Below are 17441 nucleotides of genomic sequence, written 5' to 3'. Positions count from 1 at the left end.
ACTACAGATTTAACGACAGGTCAAACCTACCGAAACAAGCATCATGTTTTAATGGTCTGTGCTCTCATGATTTGATTCCATTTCAGTGCAAAAGAAAACATATAGAAAGTACAGCCTGACTTACCCATACTTAATGAACAGCATTTTAATTCATATATATGTTGTAGACTTAGACTTGGACTTCATTAATCTCACAGTGGGGAAATGTAGTTGTTACAGCAGCAAAGAAACAAAAAAAGATGCACACAACAAGACATTTACAAATACGTATACATAAAATAAGATATATACACACACAAAATAAATAAATACACACACAAAAACTATATATACCAAAAACTAATAAAATAAAATAAATATGGCTTGGGATGAGAGGGAAAATGAATTGTAATTGGTCTTTATAGCAACATAGTGATAACATTATGTGATAACATTCAGCGTAGACATCACAGTAGGAACTGTTCGTGACCATGCATGTATGTTACATGTAGCTTGGTACAGCAATACAAAATGTAAAGGAAAACACACACTAACAGGGTAACACATTTAATAGAAGTTTATGTGAAGAGATAAATCATTCCTGTATTTCTTTCTTCATCCAGTACTGCCAGATACATGTTAGAGCACCGCTACTGGCAAAGCTTTTCCATTCTGCTCCGTTTCAGGCTGTTCATTGACGTGTTTTGTGTTTCCTCTGGGGAACAGCCAGGTGTACTGTGAACAGCAGCAGGACCCCCACCAGGCTTTGGCATCGTTGGGGATGGTGGCGCTCATCCTCATCAGTCCTTACCGAGAGCCTCTCCGCAACCAACTCCAGCTACCATTGAACAGTCAGCTGTCCAAAGACAGATGTGTTGCTGCATCCTCAAGGCCAGGTGGAGGTTCATGTTCCTCACGGCTCTGGAGACGGGTGTTGTCTTGGTGCCGGAGGTCATCGCCTCAGGATGAGGAGGGACCTACAGGGGATGGACCAGAACCAGAACCAGCACCTCCAGGTACCATCTGTGGTGCTGAAGACAGGTGAAGACGAGCAACGCTGTGTGCTGCCGAAGACCACGATTATGTGCATCAACTGATCAAAATAAATGATGTTTGGCCTGAGGAGGTCTGCTGGTGTCGTAGCTCCGCTGAGTCAACTATCTTCAGGGAAATCAGCGGGCTCAAAGAAAGATGCAAAACATGTCTGATCCAGTCCCCGAAAAAGGCTCAGGTGCTCCGACTGCAAATCTGTGGGTCGTGTGCAAAACCATACGATCACCAATGTAGATGCAAAGACATGGGAAACACCCTCCTACGTGGTTTTTAACCCCCCACCCCCGCTCCAGGCCACACTCAGACTATCTGGTATATGTATACGTTATATTGAAATGAAATCTATAATAACACATAATATATAATAATAAATAATGAAATTAGGCAATACATTTTGAAATAAACTGTCAGCTGTCAGAAGAAATGTGAGCGGGACAGTGAACATCGATGGCTGCTCACAGGTTCATGTAGCAGGTAAGGTTCGTTGCTTATAGAATAAATAGCTAATTTAATATTAAAATGTAATAGTAGATAGTAGAAAACAGCTGTTTCAGCATCAGGACTCTGAAATGAAACTAAGAAATAGGTTATTTTATTGAAGTTGCTGCCCTTTGCTTGATATTTGCCTTTTTAATATAGCATTTATCTACGTTACGTACTTCATTACCATATACTTATTTATTTATTTAGCTGCATTTCTTTGCATCAGTTTGAACGAAACGCCGTCTCGTGGTTTTCACATTGTGGTGAATCCCCGTCGTTCCAACATGAGCACACTTGAAGAACAAACAGACCTCCGACGCTCAGCAAGAAGTTTGTATTTGTGTTTTTGAGGTGGAGCAGCTGGACCTGCTGTCAGCATCTGGCCGGTTTAAGGGGAAAAATAACTTTGAAATAAAAAGATATTTAGTGTGGAGGATTTAGAGGAGCCATAAAAACTCTCCATCTACTCAACCTTCTCAGCTGATTCATGACAAACCCATATTTTTGATATAAAAGTGATATTCAGGGTGTTTTCAGTGGAGGAAGAAGTTTTCAGATCCTTCACTGAAGTAAAACGTGGAAATACTCCACAACAAATAAAAGTCCTGCTTTTAAAACCTTTGTCCTACTTCAGGGAGTCTTTGGAAGTATTATCAGCAAAATGTACTTCAAATATGAGAAGTAAAAGTGCTTACTGTGCAGTGAAATGCTTTCTATCAGTTACGGTCACATATTTGGAGTCCACGACTGCTTACTTTAAATATAAAATGATATTTTCAGAGTAAAGTGACATTGAACTTACATGACATGAAAGTCCAGCTTCACTAATTTATTATATCTGCTCCTCTTTCAGCCTGAGATTCATCCCACCTCCTCCATTACATGAGAAACTTTAAATATCTGGCGTTTCTTCACCTTCAGGGAGCTTTTCTCAAGAAAGCAACACGAGTCAGGAATCACACATTTAACCAACCTCTCGTCAACGGCTCTTTATATATTTAATATGTTGGACCTGTTGTATCATGTGATACTTTCCACCCACGGTGACCTTTTTTCTTAAAGATTAAACAGGTGATGTTTAAATCTGGTGTTCATCAAACATTGTTGACATATTTATCTAAATATTTTCAAGAGTTTTAAAAACTTGGAAAAGTTTTTGGAAAAGGTCTTTTTCTAATTTCATCATTTTGGGGGAAACCGATAGCCGAGTGTTGCGTGGAAACAGGAAGTGAGTGAACCGAGCTCAGGACATTTCAGAGGGCTTTAATATTGAGAAAATAAATTATGACACAAAACTCAGAAAACTGCTTCACGAGTTTTGAGAAAAGACACAATAAAATCAAACATTGTAGAACTGGACGATCACGAGAGCTGAGTGCTGCGACGCTGCACCGACACTCAGCTCATCAGCTTCATCACAGTCCTTCATCTCCTCAGGCAGCGAACTGCATCCAGAGATGGAGAACCAGGAACACAACCGTTGGTGGAGCTCCTCTGAAGGAGGAGGTCGCTGCGCTGTGGAGGCTTCATGTGTAAAACGACGTGTCAGATCCATAAAGAACGCACACAAAAGTAGAAATACACAACCGTACGCACGCACACCTGCATGCAGCGTTCCCTCTAAAGATCCCAGATCACCTGGACGCGTCCCGTCCTGCAGACGCCCACCGAACCAGGAACAGTCCCTGGACCTGTTAAACTGAATGAAGGTGGGTCACTCCGGGTCACTCGGGGTCACTCCGGGTCACTCCGGATCACTCGGGGTCACTCCGGGTCACTTTGGGTCACTCGGGGTCACTCCGGGTCACTCCGGATCACTCGGGGTCACTCCGGGTCACTTTGGGTCACTCCGGGTCACTCGGGGTCACTCCGGATCACTCCGGATCACTTTGGGTCACTTTGGGTCACTCGGGATCACTCCGGGTCACTCCGGATCACTCCGGGTCACTTTGGGTCACTTTGGGTCACTCGGGGTCACTCCGGGTCACTCCGGGTCACTTTGGGTCACTCGGGGTCACTCCGGGTCACTCCGGGTCACTCCGGATCACTCCGGGTCACTCCGGGTCCCGCCGGCTTCGTATCACCTGAGCGAGCTGCTGCAGCGTGCTGAGGAAGGCCTGGTTGAAGGCGGCGGTCGCAGCCATCTCCTCCCTCCTCAGAGCAGCTTCCTGCTCTCTGGATCTCCTCATGTCATCCAGGAGCTTCTGGAAATGTTGCTCTCGCTGCGCCCGGTTCAGCTTCTGCTGCTCCACGTCTGCCGCCAGCGTTTCCTTCAGGACGCTCACGTACTTCGGCTCCCGACGCCGTTTCCTCCCGTCTGGACAGGAGACGAGAAAAAAAGACAAACAAAGCACATTCATCAATTCACTTTTTCATCAATTCACTTTTTCCATTCGTGTGTGTGACTGTCATTTCCACAGAACCAACAGAACCAACAGAACAACAGAACCAACAGAACAACAGATAAACAGACCAACAGACAAACAGAACTAACAGACCAACAGACCAACAGAACCAACAGACAAACAGAACAACAGAACTTACAGACCAACAGACCCAACAGAACCAACAGAACTTACAGACCAACAGAACCAACAGAACAGACCAACAGACCCAACAAAACAAAAGAACAACTGAACCAACAGACCAACAGACCAACAGACCAACAGAACCAACAGAACAACAGAACCAACAGAACAACAGACCAACAGAACCAACAGACAAACAGAACAACAGAACCAACAGAACAACAGACAAACAGAACAACAGAACAACAGACCAACAGACAAACAGAACAATAGACCAACAGACAAACAGAACCAACAGAACAACAGACCAACAGAACTTATAGACCAACAGAACCAACAGAACAGACCAACAGACCCAATAGAACAACAGAACCAACAGAACAGACCAACAGACCCAATAGAACAACAGAACAGACCAACAGACCCAATAGAACAACAGAACCAACAGAACAACAGAACCAACGGACCCGGGGCCAACGTGGGCCAATCAGAGTCTACGGCGTGAGCACCTTTCAGATGATGTCATCAAAATGCATCGAGGAAGACGAAGTGACGAGATGATTGTTTGAGCACAACGATCTAACTCTCGTCTACCGATACCTGTGAGGCGTTTAGGGCACATCTGTAAATTGCAGCCTCCAGTTACACTTAGTCAGAAACGATATTTAATCTGTTTGGTGAATGTGACTCACTGGCAGTCGGTGTCCGAGCTGCTGCTGCTGGCACCACCGGGAGCGTGGCATCATCATCATCATCATCATCATCATCAGAGGACATGGAACTCTCCGAGCTGACTGAAATGGAGTCTTGATCCAAATACAAATGACTTGTTAATCATTCAAACTACATGAAACAGCAATAAAAAGCCTAAATGCTGTCTGAGATGTTTATTTTACAGGTTTGAGAATAAAAGAAAGAAAACAAACATTTCTTCCAAAGTCAACGTGAACAAAACGACTTGCCGTCCTCCATCAGGGCGTCCAACATCCCCGCCACCGTGTCGTGCAGGCGTGTCCTCCCGCCGCTGGCCGGTTTGTCTCCGTAGATGGCGTCCAGCTGCTCGAACCACCTCCAGTTCTTCCTGTTGCTCCCGTGTTTTTGTTCCTTGATCGAGCGGTAGTCGCTTTTCAGCTTCTTCAGCTTCTCCCGGCACTGCAGGTAGGTTCTCTGGTAGCCGCGGACGGCCAGCAGCGCCGCCACCTCTTTGTACACTTTAGCGTTGCGAGCCGCTCCGTGCAGCTGATGTTGGATCCGGTCGTCGGCCACCAGGCGGAGGAACGTCTGCACCTCGTCGGCCGTCCACGGAGTGATTCTGTGGGGCGCCATCACTCCAGCTGAGTCATCAAAAAATAACAAAGTGTGTCAAGACAAATACGGCTAAAACAGTTCAAATGTTGTATTTAATAATATCTTTATTGTTAACATTAGTACACAACACAAAAACATAAAAACACAACAACAATTCATGAAAGTCAACAAGTCTTCATTCAAAAGTAAAAATCATATCATTCATATCATTATATATACATATATATATATATATATACATACATATGTGTATATATATATATATATATATATGCATATATATATATACTGTATGTGTGTGTATTGCAGTCAAGCCTCATTGTAGTTTTTGTCTGTTTTTTATTTTGACATATTTATACTTTTCTTGTTGAATCTTTTTATTTCGCTCACCGTGGGACTAAATTCTGTCTGAGATGTGAAACCATTTGTCGATCTGTCTGTATGTCATTTGGTGGATTGACATTAAAGTTGAGTTATTGATAAATTGTCGAAGCTAATTAATTTTTAAAGTATTGTTCAAAGTTGTAAAGTCCAGAAAATTTAAACCCCCAAATTGATTTTATTCATTTTTTACAGTTTTTGTTGTTCTTGTTCTTTCTCAAAATGAAACATGTCATTTCTTTTGTATAAAGGTCGTGAACATCCACGTGGAGACCAGGGATGTGAAACCCTTCCTCTGACCTCTCTGTAGCCAACAGCCTCATTTCTTTGCTTTTTTAATGATTGTGTTAAAGCTTGATGGACATCTTGCTGATAATTGCTGCCAGGTACGTCGCCTGCACGTCCAACAGTGACGATTCTCTCTGACCAATCAGCGGTCTGCGGTGTTCTCGCGTTACCTCGTAGTATCGTCTCTGTTCACGTCAACACTAACGGAGGTGATAACAAACACGGCATCCGGTACCAGGTACCGTCGGCCGGACCGGGAGTCGAGCGACCGGCTGTTTCTGTTCGGGAATGTTCTGAAGTGGAAACTCGCTTCACCTCGACGGTGAACAAGTTCACGAGACTTAAGAAGTCCAACAAACAAACACCAGGTTCCCAGACAGAACCGAGCCGGGCTGCTGAGGCTCCTCGGCTCGCCGGACAGTTTGGACCCGCCTGAGTGAAACAGCCTCGTTTCATCACACAGACACAACAACAACAACAACAACAACAACAGAACAACAACAGACAGATGCTGAAAGGAACCCGCAGCTGGACGTGAACGCGCAGTGATGAAACAGCTGGATGTGAACGCGCCGAGATGAAACAGCTGGACGTGAATGCGCCGAGATGAAACAGCTGGATGTGAACGCGCCGTGATGAAACAGCTGGACGTGAACGCGCTGAGATGAAACAGCTGGACATGAACGCGCCGAGATGAAACAGCTGGACGTGAACGCGCAGTGATGAAACAGCTGGACGTGAACGCGCCGTGATGAAACAGCTGGACGTGAACGCGCTGAGATGAAACAGCTGGACGTGAACGCGCCGTGATGAAACAGCTGGACGTGAACGCGCCGAGATGAAACAGCTGGACGTGAACGCGCAGTGATGAAACAGCTGGACGTGAACGCGCTGAGATGAAACAGCTGGACGTGAACGCGCCGAGATAAAACAGCTGGACGTGAACGCGCCGAGATGAAGCAGCTGGACGTGAACGCGCCGTGATGAAACAGCTGGACGTGAACGCGCCGAGATGAAACAGCTGGACGTGAACGCGCCGAAATGAAACCCAGAAACCCAGATGACCAACACGCCAGCAGCAGACTGATTTACCTGTTCGTGTCTCCTCTCCAACCCGGATGTGTTTATCTCTTTCACACCGCCTTAGGTCCCGCGCGCTCAGACCACAGAGGCGCGCCCCCGCGATGTTCACGCCCCCCGAGTTTCTACGGCAACCGACAACGGCCAAGAAGGACGTTTGTGGCAATTTCAAGAAAATGCCATTTTTGTCCCAAGAAGCAAATATCAAACAATGCAGAGACAATATGGTGACATGTTTAACAAAACCAAAAGTATTTCTTTCATCCTAAAATCATTATTCAAATTACGATGTAGTGCTTTGGGAGAACATGTTTTTATATGCAGTCTATGATTTTTATTTAGTTCTCAGCAACTATAACTTTAAAAAAATATTTTAAATCATTAAATTATCTAAATTCTTCCTTACTATTGTGTAAGGTAGACTTATTGCAGTCACATGATTTGGCCACAGAGCTCTGTCATCCATTTGTTTAAGTTTAAGTTTATTGCTTAGTTTATTTATAGTTAATGGATTATGTATTAATCTGCCAAAATGACCATTGAACACTTCATGAGGAACAGTTATCCTATCCAGTCATGTGGCTGCAGTGCAGTTCACATAATGAGAGGATACAGGTCAGGAGTTTCAGGTCATGTTCACACCAGCGGTTTCAGTCACTTGTGGCACGATTGTTGGTTGCAGCCGGGCTGGTTTTAGTATTTCTGAACTTTCTCCACAACAATAGAGATTATGGTATCAAAAAACAAAAGACACTGCACAGAGAATTTGTTGACGAGAGAAAAGCATATTAGTCCGAGTGTTTGGAGCGGACATGAAGGAAACTCAGATGATCACTGTTTACAACTGTGGAAAGTAGAAAAGTAGCTCAGGATGAGCAACATGTCAAACCAGTTCGGTTCTTCTAATCCATCTTCTAACGGTTCCCTCCAGCAGGATGATGCAACATGTCACAAAGCAAAAGTCATCTCAAGCTGCTTTCACGAACATAACGATGAGTTCAGGGACCTTCAGCGGACTCCCTCGACGTCAGCTCTGAATCCAGAGCAGCATGTTTGGCAGCAGGAACGTGCAGCGGACAAATCTGCAGGAACGATGTGATGTAAGCAAGTCAACATGGAGGAGAATTAAAGCAACGTTTCCAACATCTTGTGGAGTCCATGACAACAAGAACCGAGGAGAGCAAAGTGTTGTAAAGGTTCCTCATGGAGTGTTCAGTGAGACTATGTGATTGTTTTTTTGTCCCACCAAATACAGATTAATCCACTTTATTGATAAAAGTATGCATGAAATATTTTTCTTTGGTGACATTTTACTCGTGATTGTTCAAAGTTTAAATTTTAAGCGCCAAGAAAAGGCTTCAGATCTTAGTTCGACCCACTTCACTCATCCTGTGCAGTCTGGCAGTATGTGGTTCAGCCTGCTGCTATAGATCAACCTCCAAAGTCAATAGATCCCAAACGTCCCAGAATGCACCTCAACATGATTCTCCCTCTGCAGTAAACTCTGTTTTTCAGACTCTTTAAATTGCAGCAGTCATATTTGTGCTCAAAGAACCGTGCTGACATTATCAGGGTTATTTTCTTCAGGATTTAGAAATGTTCTCCAGGTTCCACAAACATTTTCAGACTCCTAATGATGAGTAAACTAAATGTCATGTGTAAAATAGCTGGAGACACCCTTTATAATATGAATACTGAAATAGAAAATTCATATTTCACGTGACCAATTTAAAATTCTCCATGCAGTTGAATGGAGTTATTGAATGATCCACCATGATAATAATATAAAGAACATGAATAAGACCATCCCTATTAAAATATAATTTGAATCACTGAATAATAATCTTTTTATTTTTTAAACACATTGATGTTGGATATTCTGATGATCTGAACACACCAAACAATGATTTAAGACACCACAAGGTGGCGGCGAATTACCATCGAAGTTCACAGGCTTTTTTTTTTAACCCTAAAAACAGTTTCTGATTCTCTACATGCTAAACTTCACAAAGTATTTGTTGTAATGTAGAAAAATGTTAAATGTTGTCATATTTATATATATATGTATACTCTGTATTTATACACATGTCAAAACAGATGGTTTTATATACACATAGTCCTCTACTGTTATTTAGGATGAAGTGTTATTTATAAGTGTGTCACCACTAAATTAAGGATGCTCAGAAAACATGAAGAGAAATTCCAACATGATGGAAACGAAACTTCACACTGTGGTTGATGCGAGATGATGTGGTACATGTAAAAGTGTGAGTTTAAACTGTGTGTTATGTTCAGTACGGTCCTATAGTGGTGACGTCAACACCACCGTTGCCCTGGGAATAGCTATAGGAATGCTTGTTACCCACCTCTTATTGTTTTTTCTGTCTCCTCCTCGAACATCCATTCACCGATGCGTGCCTAGTTCTCATACTCTCCCTCTTTCACCGTGTAAAACATCAGCACACACTTATAAAAACGGGGTTTCGATTGTGAAAATCCTGACGACAGTTGTTGGCTGGATTCCTTTTCCCAAACAAAAAAACCAAACACTATTTACACTTCACACAAACTCACTCTGCTATCACAAAATGCTCGTCACTCCTCGGCAGTTATAACACAGACGAATGTTTATTCGTTATTGTTTGATACAGAAATCAAATCAACGACAATCAAATTATCCAAACACGTGATTTTTTTTTTTTTTTTTTGTCACTTTGTGAAATAATGAGTTGAAACCTGTGAAGTGACAACACTGAGTTAGAGACATAAATCACAAAGCAGTTACATGTGCTGCTGATACTCTGTACATTGTGTTTAAGGTTGGTTTCCAGGGGCGACGGCACAGCCTGCTGGTATCCAGCATCCTACACTGTTTGCTGGGAAGGAATCCGGAATCAGGCTGTTTGCTTTGTAAAGGCCTGTTGTCTCTCCAGGAAAAACATTCCTGCCATGGGGGCGAGCGGAGCCCGCTGAGGGGCGGCGGTGAGACGGATCCGGAGGATCCTGCATCCTGGATGCTCGCTGCTGCTAAACCTCATCCATGGAGACCCAACATGGGATTAACGGAGCTCTAGAGGCCTCATCTGCTGCACCAGATCTTCTTCTCGCTGCCTGCTTCCATGTGTGGTTTCAGCATGTGCGCTACATACGTGTACACTTAAACATTAAATCCATTTTTATCTTCATTTGACGCCACAAGGAAGAAACAGGAAGTGGATCAGACATGCATACAAAATGATAATATTACAGTGAAGGTGCTCCTGTATGTGTCTGCAGCTTTAAAAATGATTGACTGCTATGTATGACCAGAACTAATTCAAAAAAAACCATTGTGATATAAACTTTTCCATTTAAAAAAAGTTCTTCTTTACATGATTTGTATTATTTAAACATTGGGAAAAAAAACAACTCCGAAGTTTGTTATATTGTTAGAAGTTATTTTGAATAAAAGGGACTAGATGTACTTTAAGTGACTGTTATTCATCTAAGATCCTTATCGTACAATTTCCTTTACTGGAGCAAAAAGGAAATGTGCTGAAACACCTTTAGACTCCTCCGTAAGTGCCGTTGTAAAAGAAGGGCCTGTCTGTCACACAGTGACCTACGACCTCTGACGTCCATCTCTGGACCTCGGGCTTGCCGTCCTGACCCTGCCGGACGATGACGGTGCTTCTGGACACCACAGAAGGATCTTCATCGAAGAAGTTGAAGGGTCGCAGGAAGAAGCCCACCGCGTTGCCGGGTGTCGCCGTGTTGGGGACGTCTTCTGAATGAGGCACATGCAGGAAGCCCACCGTTACCCAGGCGACCAGATCCTGCACGCAGAAGAGCAAACATAACACGTTTTATCGTCTAACACAGATCGGGTGGTTCTTATTAAAAGTGCAAATAAAATAAAATGTCAGTGTTCGTGAGTCACTGGGATGATGACGGACTAGAACGGTTGATTAGATTCTTTCAGGAAGACCAAACTTAAATCCATGATGTAACCTCTCGGAGGAACTTTCACAAAGGATGCTGTCCGATAGTGAATAGTAACTCTTTGCGCTGGTACAAAAGGTTGGTGATTGGACTGATTCAATTATTGACACTTTTTGAGTGTTAATGGACATTGGAAGGAAGTTGTGTTGAAAAATAATCATAAATAAAAATGATATTACTGAACTGTTCAAAACTGGGTGTGTTGGACTTTTCAGTGAAACGTCTTTCAGGTTAAAGGAATAGTTCAAAATTTTGGGACATTAGTTAATTTGTTTTTACGAGCACATGAATGTCAATTTTGACTTTAATAAACATTGTGGACAAACTGGTGTCCTCAGTTGTTCATCCTATAAACACACTGTGGAAAATAAAGAGGAAATGTTCCTAAATCATTATTCACTGCTTTACCTGGTTGACTATGTCTTCGTTGTTGCGGATGTAGTCCTCGAAGGACACGGCGGGTGTCCAGGGGTCATTCTGGGCGTAAATGCTGCTGCTGGTAGCTTCACTGTCTTTATGACGAGTCACAGCCAGAGGATATCTGAGGAGAGACGGTTCACAGCGTAACATGTCTGACAACTGACAGACAAAGAGCTCATAAAGAGTGAGACCACTTCAACCGGCCCGTCGATCACTCATTTCAAAACTGACGTGTCGAAGCCACCGCAGGTTCTTGGCCTTTGTGTGTCACCAAACTGACTGTCAATCATTACAAGTTAGAAACTGATTTTGAACGGTGTGACAACGTTTACATTGAATGTGGGTGGAGACTGATGATCTGTTCCTTGTCAAGACTTGCTGCTGCATTGTGGTTGATAGCGGTATCTATAGACAGATATATGCACATGAAATCATAGTCTGAATGGCTGAAATGCAGTCTTGGGATGTCCCAATTTGTCTTTTTATTAACTATTTTTATTTATCTGCGCTCATATGCAGATATATTTTTACCAACCCGGTTTCACTGTAAAACGTGAAATAGACACGCTTTGCGCTGTCTGGGCATGAAAGTTACACATTTTCTGTCGTGCGAATATGAAACCTACTGCATGCGTAGAGCCATGTCATTTACAGGAAAATGAAACTTATAGCTAAAACTGTGGCTACCAAATAAGAACATGGCAGGGGTTAGTGAAAAAATAAAAACATGGTGGGGGTTGACGGTCTGTGACTAATGCCACCAAGCCAACCCTCCTGCCTCCTAACACCGTGGGACTTTGGTCCCATGATCCCGCATCACGACATTTACGTGCGTCTAAGTTTCACGCCGAGACAGTCCAAAGCGTGGCTATTTCACACTTTGCAATGATACTGAGTTGCTTTTTATAGATATTAGTCCTTTCTCATTTCCAAATCGACACATGCATCTTAATTTGCTAATTAGACCAACGTGCATGAAAGAGAAAGTCTGAATATTAGTAACACGTATATCTGCTGGTTACACTGAAACCCCTGAAACATTGGCTGTTCCTCCTCTAGGCAAAATCATCATCGCCAGTAGTGGATGGGTTCTGAGATTTGGGTTGAAAGTGGCTTTTAGTGACTGTTAGTGTCAATATTTGTTCTTCATTAATTAGCATCTTTATGTAGCTGACAGCTAGCACACCCTGATAGCATGCGCTGGACGCTTGTGGTCTAAAAGGCGGTGTAGGTTAATGTAGAGGGCCACATGTGGGACACACCGGTCCATCCTGTGTATCGTTAAGGTCACAGTAGTCATCGTGTGAATGGGTTTCGGGTCGTTGGCTCACCTGGCCATCATGTGAGTCGTTATGGTCCAGGTGTGAATGATTGTTTACAGTTTGACAAAGATGGTTTCTCTCATTGCTCTTTCCAACCATCGGTCTTCCCCGGCCAAAATGTGTACATTACTGTCCTCGAATAAAAGTCCCTTGTCCTTCAGATGAAGATGGTTGCTGAGTCCTGTCCCGAGGAGTTGGTGTTTCTGTGTTGAGCCTTGCGCTTGTGAAGAGATTGTTTTATTTCCCCAATGTACAAGTCTGATCCTCCCTTGCTGTGTCGACCTCTGTCCACTACATTGATCTGCTTACACGGGGTTGCTGGGCTTGAAATGTACAGGAATGCAGTGTTTGTTGACCACCACCCACAGACATCTGGATTTCTCTCAGAAAGTCTTGTTGGTTGGGAATGAATTTGACGTTCAACCAGCAGATTCACAAAGTGGTCAGGTGGTATCCAATTAGTGTAAATTTGGGTTTCTAGTGGCAAAAACAGAAGTTAAGGTGAGTGTAGTTCAGTATTTTTGGTGCTTAGAAGGATGTACTTTTTATACATTAAAAAGTTAAATAGTATCCTAAATGATAACACATGACCGGGACAGTTAAAAAACATTGATATTCAAAATGTTTTTGTTTTGTTTTCTGCACCTTCTTTGACCCCATTTCTTATCAAACTCCCAATCCAGAGATTAATCTCTTTGACCCCACTGATCGTTTCTTGGTTAAATCATTACAAATGATATATTCAAACTTTACTGATGAACTCAATGCTTTAAAAAATGCCAACTATGACTGAATTTATGGGAAACGTGTACAAGATTATATAACAAGATATCTAGAACAGTGGCAACCATTAAAACGTTGCATACTGGGTTTGAAAACTTTCCTCATTTTGATGGGAGCGACAAAAGGGAAAAACATTTTATTACCTTGACCAACTGATGCCAACTTCCTCTCCCCAGCCTCTCGGAAGGACACTGCGGGCGTGTGAGTTAAACTGAATTCGGTAACCCTTCTGGTGCCCCCATTTATTTTTCTCGTTGGGGTTGTAGAAGCGCACGTAGCGCGGAAACTTCTTCTCAAAACGGAAAGCGGCAGATCGCTCGGTCTTGTGTTCTGTCCAGTGGAGTTTGGACTGGACGACGAAATCCTTCGGGCTCCACGGATTAGTGAAGTTAACATACTTCAAGTTCATGGACTCAAAGCTGTTCTCTCGACCTACGTCACAGTCAAGACAAAGAGTTGTCAAGAGATAAGCAGTGTGTTGAGACACGGAACATTTTACTTTTGCCTTAAAATACTCCAGTCTTAATTCTGTCAGCAGAAATACGTTAGTAGAAGTAAAATGTAATAGAAGTGACGACACGTTTTAAAAGACATTGTTAGTTGTTGACTTAGACATGGCGCATTGATCACAGATAGCCTTTATGACTGGGTAAAGTCCAGTAGGCCCGTTTATGTGGACTGGCAGCAGTAAAAGCTGATGCAGTGGGTCTTTTTTTCAACTACCTTCACAGCTTCAAGCCTACATTACAACTATAAATGAAATATATTATTATATGGTATACATTACATTAAACATAAACCATGGTTACAGCTCATTAAAAAAGAAGGCTACCAGAATAAAGTCTGACTGTCTGGCTGAGTACTCCACTGACCTTTGTTTTGAAATACAGATGAAGATAATGACTACGTAACAGAGCTAGAATACTTACCAGCAATATCCAGGTCCACTTTATAATGGATGAGGTGTGTGTGTAGGTTACCCAGCACATAGTCGTACACCTTAGAACCATAATGAAGTCCATTGGGTGTAAAGAAAGTGGCATGGATGTATCCGGTAGCACTGACCTTTACCTCCACCACCCCATTCTGGTAGAACAGGAAGTCCCAGATGTAATCATAGTTGTAAACCGTTGAGGTTGTCCGCAACACCAGAACCGTGTTTTCCAGCCCTCCGTAAAAGTTGTATCCCCCGTGAAAGTTGGAGTTGAAATGCCTCCTCAGCGGCGTAGCAGTGGTCATCTCAAAGATACAGAGGGCGTTTTTGTGCAGCACGGGTTTGTCGGTGTCAAAGTAGTGGTGAAGGTCCTTAAAGGTGGCGATTTCTGGACAGTCGATTCCAGGCGCCAGCTCGTAGGTCGCGGTGCCCATTGCCCAGCCTGCATCGATGTACTTCGTTTGCATCGCAGCAGGTGTGTCACCAGCGTAGAAGGCAATAGCTTCTTGGAGGCTGATCTCATAGGCAATCCTTTCTCCATTAAAGCGGAGGTCAAATACTTGAAGCCCAGCCGAGGAGCGCACTCGGTAGGCAAAAGACCATCCGGCGTATTCAACAAAATTGTGGTCAATGTGATAGCGAGGCCCCTGGGGCTCCACGAGCTTCGGTCCATGGATGTCAGTGGGAGTGTTGCTGTGGCCTCGGGGTATGTAGGTGGAGTAGAGGTCATCGTCATCATGGTCAGGCAGTTTGAGCTTCTCCACCTCTCCTGAGTCATACTTTTCTACCAGTTCCTCGACACTGTCAAAATACATGCTGTTGTACCAGACCTTCTCCACGGTCCACTTCTCTGGATCCAGGTCCCGGTGGTTGACCAGAACCTCAAATCCCACTGGGTGGATGAAATAACCCTCCACAAACTTCTGCAGCATGATCCAGCTTCTCCTCTCACCGGGACGGAGCCCACGGGGGGCGATGTCCGAGAACGTCAGGCAGCGGTTGGAGCAGTTAGTGAAGGAAAATCCTCCCGTGGTCTCAAACAGGAGCGTGTGAGCTTTAGTTGTGATCTTCTGCAGAATGTTAATAACATGGCCATACTCTACAGCGGTGATAGGCCTCGACTCAAACTGGACATGCCGCTCACCCTTGAATGTTTTGACTTCATGAGACTTTGGGGTTGGCAGAGGACTCACGATGTACTCAGTAATGTTGGGTTTGGTTTGGTTCCCGAACTGGACGATCACACGGGCCTGGCGCTGGGGTTTGGCCTGTCCACGGTCCAGAGCTCGGAGGGCCTCGTGCTTCCTGGGCAAATGGAGCTCCATCAACAGGATACTGTTCTTCTTTAGAGCCTTGTTTCGAGCCTCGGTGAGCTCCATCTCTGGGATAGCATGCAGGTAGGTGCGAACGGCTTTCATCTCACGTACGGTGAGGTCGGCAAACATCGGGGCACCATGATGAGCCCAGTCTCTGGATCTGGAAGCACTACAAGCAGCCAAGCAGGCCAGCTGCAGCACACAGAGAAGCCTCATGGCTGTAAGAAAACAATTTAATTTAGTTGGTCATTTTTAAAAAGACACCAAGTTTTGTCTTTAGCAGCTTCAGAAGCAAGAGATTTTTTTCTACAAATCCAAATTTTGTTCACTCTTATTATCCAAACTGTTTCAGATGAAGAACCAAAAAGTAGAGAGCTATTTCTGTCGCAGCTGGCTCACCCTTATTTCTCTTCTGCTCACAGCTCGTCCTCCTTCCCTTAATGTGGTTTTATTATATCTCTTGCCCAGAGGAACACAAACAGTATTTGTCGACGTTGACCCTCTCTCTGTTTACCTGTCCACGCTGAACACCAACAAGATCAACTGAACTGTTGTGTCAATTTCAAAATTGACATCAAGTTTTTCCACACAGTTTGTGACATTCCTGATTCAATTTCATAATATGCTTACATATTCGCATTTATATAATAATATGGTGATACATGAGTAGCTCCATAAAACCCTACTGTACCTGTGTTCATCCTCCTGCTTCGAGCGCTTTGTAAAACAGGTTTGAACAGTCCAACGGCTTCAGCTACTGAAGAGTCTCTTATGGTCTCAGGAATCAATGCACTGCTGCCTATATTTAACTTTCTACTTTGCAGCGACGGCGTCTGATTGGCCAACAGTGGGTTGTAAATGTGATGAAACACTCTGTGCTCCTTTTAGATCATTGATCCAGCAGAAGGCACGGCAAGATTATTTGTACACCTTCTTCCAATAGTACGGCAGTTCTGAGTATTACATCAAACATAAAAAGGTTTTAAAACCCGCAAAATAAAATGAAACACCAGAACACGCTTTTATAGAACAGGAGAATGTAATTACCTGTGCAGACACAATACAATGCGAGATGAGTCATTTTATTTGGAAGAGGATCCAGTGACAAAGATTTGAGCAATGGAGCAGTGAATAAAAACTCAATGCTGCTTCTCCATATTCAGTCTGGGCCTTAAATTCTGTTTGGTCAGAGAGGTCTGGACAGTTTACAGTGGAACAGCAGAGTAAAACCATTCATTGATTTATAAACCAGCTGCAGAACTTTAAAATCCTGCAATGACAAACAGGAACTGAACAGGAATTTATTGCAGCTCGCAGTTGCAGACATTGTTTTGATTGTTATCCGTCACAGGCCGGCATCTGATCTGCAGCGAGTAACACTGGAAGTCGGTCTCTTCATCCAAACGATGGACCTGTGGAGGAAAATAGCTTTGACTAATAGAAAATCTAAACCTTCTCTGACTGTTGTTTGTTGAAAAACAGAAATAAAAATAATTATTGTCAGATAACATCAATGAAATATCAATATCAATTGATGTTTTATGACTTGCAATACATTTATTATGAAAAGGATGAACTTTGTCCT

General features: G+C 43.4%; 2 protein-coding genes across 2 annotated transcripts; both read right to left on the bottom strand.

Moving 5' to 3' along the window:
• Positions 1 to 2758: 2758 nt before the first annotated feature.
• Positions 2759 to 7223, bottom strand: LOC138636475 (uncharacterized). Its single transcript, XM_069724507.1, has 3 exons — positions 7113 to 7223; positions 4736 to 5377; positions 2759 to 3832 (listed from the first exon to the last, which is right to left on the bottom strand). The coding sequence occupies exon 2, from the start codon at positions 5367 to 5369 to the stop codon at positions 4983 to 4985; it is 387 nt and encodes a 128-aa protein (XP_069580608.1). The 5' UTR covers positions 5370 to 5377; positions 7113 to 7223; the 3' UTR covers positions 2759 to 3832; positions 4736 to 4982.
• A 2486-nt stretch (positions 7224 to 9709) lies between these two features.
• aoc1 (amine oxidase copper containing 1) lies at positions 9710 to 16578 on the bottom strand. Its single transcript, XM_069724501.1, has 5 exons — positions 16548 to 16578; positions 14536 to 16074; positions 13750 to 14038; positions 11490 to 11622; positions 9710 to 10915 (listed from the first exon to the last, which is right to left on the bottom strand). The coding sequence occupies exons 1-5, from the start codon at positions 16555 to 16557 to the stop codon at positions 10646 to 10648; spliced, it is 2241 nt and encodes a 746-aa protein (XP_069580602.1). The 5' UTR covers positions 16558 to 16578; the 3' UTR covers positions 9710 to 10645.
• Positions 16579 to 17441: the final 863 nt, after the last annotated feature.

Source organism: Brachyistius frenatus, unplaced genomic scaffold, assembly GCF_029030835.1.
Source record: "Brachyistius frenatus isolate BFR_SWC_R1_liver_20210118 unplaced genomic scaffold, ASM2903083v1 Contig_379, whole genome shotgun sequence".
NCBI lineage: Eukaryota > Metazoa > Chordata > Actinopteri > Embiotocidae > Brachyistius > Brachyistius frenatus.
The sequence above is the reverse complement of the archived record's forward strand: the minus strand, read 5'-3'. Positions and strand labels throughout refer to the sequence as shown.